At 38.9% G+C, this 3989-nt stretch overlaps 1 gene segment (V, D, J or C); it reads left to right on the forward strand.

Annotated features, from left to right (window-relative positions):
- Window positions 1–1120: 1120 nt before the first annotated feature.
- LOC121677253 lies at window positions 1121–1842 on the forward strand. The segment is given in 2 exon segments: window positions 1121–1160; window positions 1511–1842. Coding segments are annotated over 2 exon segments (372 nt in total).
- The last annotated feature ends 2147 nt before the right edge of the window (window positions 1843–3989 follow it).

The raw sequence follows: 3989 nt of genomic DNA on the forward strand, positions 1-3989 counted from the left end.
GTGTTAATGAAGAAAAAAGGTATGGAAATCGGGAAAGAGATTAATTGGAAGGTCCTAAGTGGAGCCAGAGGGACATATTCATGGTAGATTTGATCATAATATATATCATACATCAATAAACAATTAAAGAATAAGCAAACTCATCTTGAAAACTGAAACTAATTAATATATGTTTAGAATTTTCACTCAAATTGATATTACAATATCTACAGTCTACAGACTGTGTAAATTTCCTGAAAATCTCTACACTTTTATTTCTTGACCTACCTGTTTTTCCACTTATTATGCTAGACAGTTTCTTTTAAACATTTTTATGTATTGGTATATGTATTTGTGTTGTCACAAATTCTAAGAACTAATAATGAAATACTCTTATAATGTCTTCATTTCTAAGTCGGTCTTTAACTAATATAGCTATCTACATTTGCATTGAATTTCCTTAGAGTGATGCCATTTCTTTATTCCCTTTAGATAAAATATTCCTGTTGTATTGCATATATAAACACATTTTCTTGATGGAATAATCTGTTTACAATTATTTTTGTTTCCATAATTCAGTTATTAGAGAAAGTGATGTAATAAACTTTGATATACAAGTGTTTCTATGGTGTGTTCCCTTTTGGTCATTTATGTCAGTTTTTACTTGCTTTTGATGTAATAAGATGCAAAGGCAAATATAAATTGTGTATATCTGAAAGGAGGCTACAAATTCTGAAAATTTAGCAGGTTTTGGAATTACTAATGGCCATCATCTTCGAAATCACAGTCACCTCTTATAAATCAATATGATAATCTTGTCTCTCAACTGTTTCAGGCCTGAAATCAATTGAGATCTTAGGCCCTGATGTTATTTACATTGGGTCTGCACAATGCTCAGGGAAGAAGTATGAGATCATTTCCCCAGAAATGATTAGGATTTGAACCTCAACATCTGGCTCCCTGACCAAGGTGCCCTGTACCTCCTTTTTCTCCAACTGAACTAGATCCTTATTTAAGAATTTCCCTGTTCGTGAATATGCAAATCACATGAGCATATGATGGTAAATACAGGGATGCACACACCAAAGCATCATATGATCAGTGTCCTCTCCACAGTCACTGAGCACACAAGGTTCTCACCATGGGATGGAGTTACATTGTCCTCTTCCTATTGGCAGCAATTACAGATAATACTCTCCCCAAATACAGATTTCCACACTCTCAGTTGACAATAGCATCCACTCTGCCTTTCTCTCTGCAGGTGTGAACTCACAGATCCAGCTGCTATAGTCTGAGGCTAAGCTGGTGGGTTCTGGGGCTTCAGTAAAGATGTCTTGCAATGCTTCAGGATACAGCATCACATGTCCTAAATACACTGGGTGAAGCGGAAGACTGGGCAGGGCCTGGAGTCGATCGGAAGGATTGATCCAGCAGAAAGTGAGACTAAATAAGCTCAGAAGTTCCAGGGCAAGGCCAAATCTGAATAGGAAACAGGGACAGAGGTGACAATGACACCTAAACTGTCTTTTCTCTACAGGTGTCCACTCCCAGGTACAGCTGCAGCAGTCTGGGCCTGAGCTTGTGAAGCCTGGGACCTCAGTGAAATTGTCCTGCAGAACCTCTGATGATATTACTAAATACTATATTTACTGGGTGAAGCAAAGGCCTGGTCAGGGCCTGGAGTGGATTGGAGATATTGATCCTGAAAATGGCAATACTGACTGCAATCAGAAGTTCCAGGGCAAGGCCACACTGACTGCAGACACATCCTCCAGCACAGCCTACATGGAGCTCAGGAGCCTGACATCTGAAGACTCTGCAGTCTATTACTACATGAGTCTCAGTGTTGCAACCACTTCCTGAGTGTGTCAGAAAACCTGGAGAAGCAGGAAGCTGCCCTGGGTCTGAAATGACAGAGAGATTAGCCTGGAGACTTGCTGAGAAATAATCACAAGGAGTGTCCCTTTGTCTGCCAAATCAGACTTTTAGGAACTTTGTCACCTTTTCCAAAGGGCTGCTGGGAAGGATGTGATGGCGATTCAGGATGCCTCAGAGCAAGCCATAACTGGACCAGATGTTTACCAATGACCACCTCGATTGACATTATTCTTTTTTTTTTTTTTTTTTTTTTTTTTTTTTTTCAAAATATTTATTTATTTATTTATTTATTATGTATACAATATTCTGTCTGTATGCCTGCACGCCAGAAGAGGGCACCAGACCCCATTACAGATGGTTGTGAGCCACCATGTGGTTGCTGGGAATTGAACTCAGGACCTTTGGAAGAGCAGGCAATGCTCTTAACCTCTGAGCCATCTCTCCAGCCCGACATTATTCTTTTTTTTTGTAAAGAAAAATAGGACAAACTGCTGTAGTACATTATGATATAAATATCTCTTAAGTCTTAGGGACTGAAACTGTTGCTGGAGTAGCTTGGAAGAAGCTACAAACACATCAGTAAAACACAAATCAACAGCATTTGGGCAAACAAAAGCCCCTTTCACTGTCCAGTTTTATTTCCCACAAACAAACAATGGCAGTTTGTTGGAATGGGTCCCTATAGATGTTAGGTAGGTCTTTAACCTCTCCTATAAAATCAAATGGTATGTCTTTAGTTATTGAGTTATTGATACATTGTGGTCATGAATTGCTTTTGGCAGTAGCAATCAAACCTCTTACTATTTTAGGATTAAGGATAGAGCTGAGTGTCAAGCTGTGGAATCCTGAGGGTACAGAATCTGTTACTTTGGCAGCATACTGGACTTCTCCATAGATAGCATTGGGGGCACAGCAGTAGGATTCCAACCTGGGAATATAAATGCCTGGTCCTGTTCATCAGCAGTCCTGGTTGCTTATTTGCTTGCTTCCTGATATTGTATTGTCTTTGTCACCACGTCTAGATTGACACTGACTGGATCAGTGAAATTGCATTTTACATTTTGCAGGTATGTTAGAGGAAGGTTTGCTATCCTGGGCTGATTGTCAATTTTTTGTTTATATTATTTTTGAGAATTTTTATTTTCCTCCACATTTGAAACATATAGGAAGCCACAAGGACACTGCCAGATTCTGACCTTTTTGTTCCTCTGTGCCATGCTTGTATAAAATCAGCAATAGTAAGAGAGGCATTAGCAACTAAACAATGAATCTTTGTGCAGATGAAATTTGTATTTTAATAAGCAGGTGAAAGAGATAAGGTGGGGGTAGCTACTTTATTATCAATGTGCTGCTCTATAGCTTCTTGTAGATGACTTACAAGCATGTGTAGGTTTTGTCTATAGTAAGAAATACGTCTTGGGAATATTAATATCAAGAACTTTATTCCAAGTTCTTATAGCAGCTTGGCTACTTTGTTAACTGCCTATGGGCAAGCAAGCTGTTGGGTCACTGTTTGTAGGTTACCTTGTCTGATAAAGTGATGATAAGAATATTGGTTTTGCTGGGGTTCATCAAAACAACTTTGAGATACCATCTTACACCTGTCAGATTGGCTAAAATCAAAAACACCAATGATAACCTTTGCTGGAGAGGTTGTGGGGTAAGGGGTACACTCATCCATTGCTGGTGGGAATGCACAATTGTGCAACCACTTTGGAAATCAGTGTGGCAGTTTCTCAGGAAATTCGGGATCAACCTACCCCAGGACCCAGCAATTCCACTCTTGGGAATTTACCCAAGAGATGCCCAATCATACTACAAAAACATTTGTTCAACTATGTTCATAGCAGCATTATTTGTAATAGCCAGAACTTGGAAACAACCTAGATGCCCTTCAGTGGAAGAATGGATGAAGAAACTGTGCAATATATACATATTAGAATACTACTCAGCGGTAAAAAACAATGACATCTTGAATTTTGCAGGCAAATGGATGGAAATAGAAAACACTATTCTAAGTGAGGTAACCCAGACCTAAAAAAGCTGAACATGGGATGTACTCACTCATAATCAGTTTCTAGCCATAATTAAATGACATCAATCCTATAATTTGTGATCCTTGAGAAGACAAT

Source organism: Arvicola amphibius, chromosome 7, assembly GCF_903992535.2.
Source record: "Arvicola amphibius chromosome 7, mArvAmp1.2, whole genome shotgun sequence".
Taxonomy (NCBI): domain Eukaryota; kingdom Metazoa; phylum Chordata; class Mammalia; order Rodentia; family Cricetidae; genus Arvicola; species Arvicola amphibius.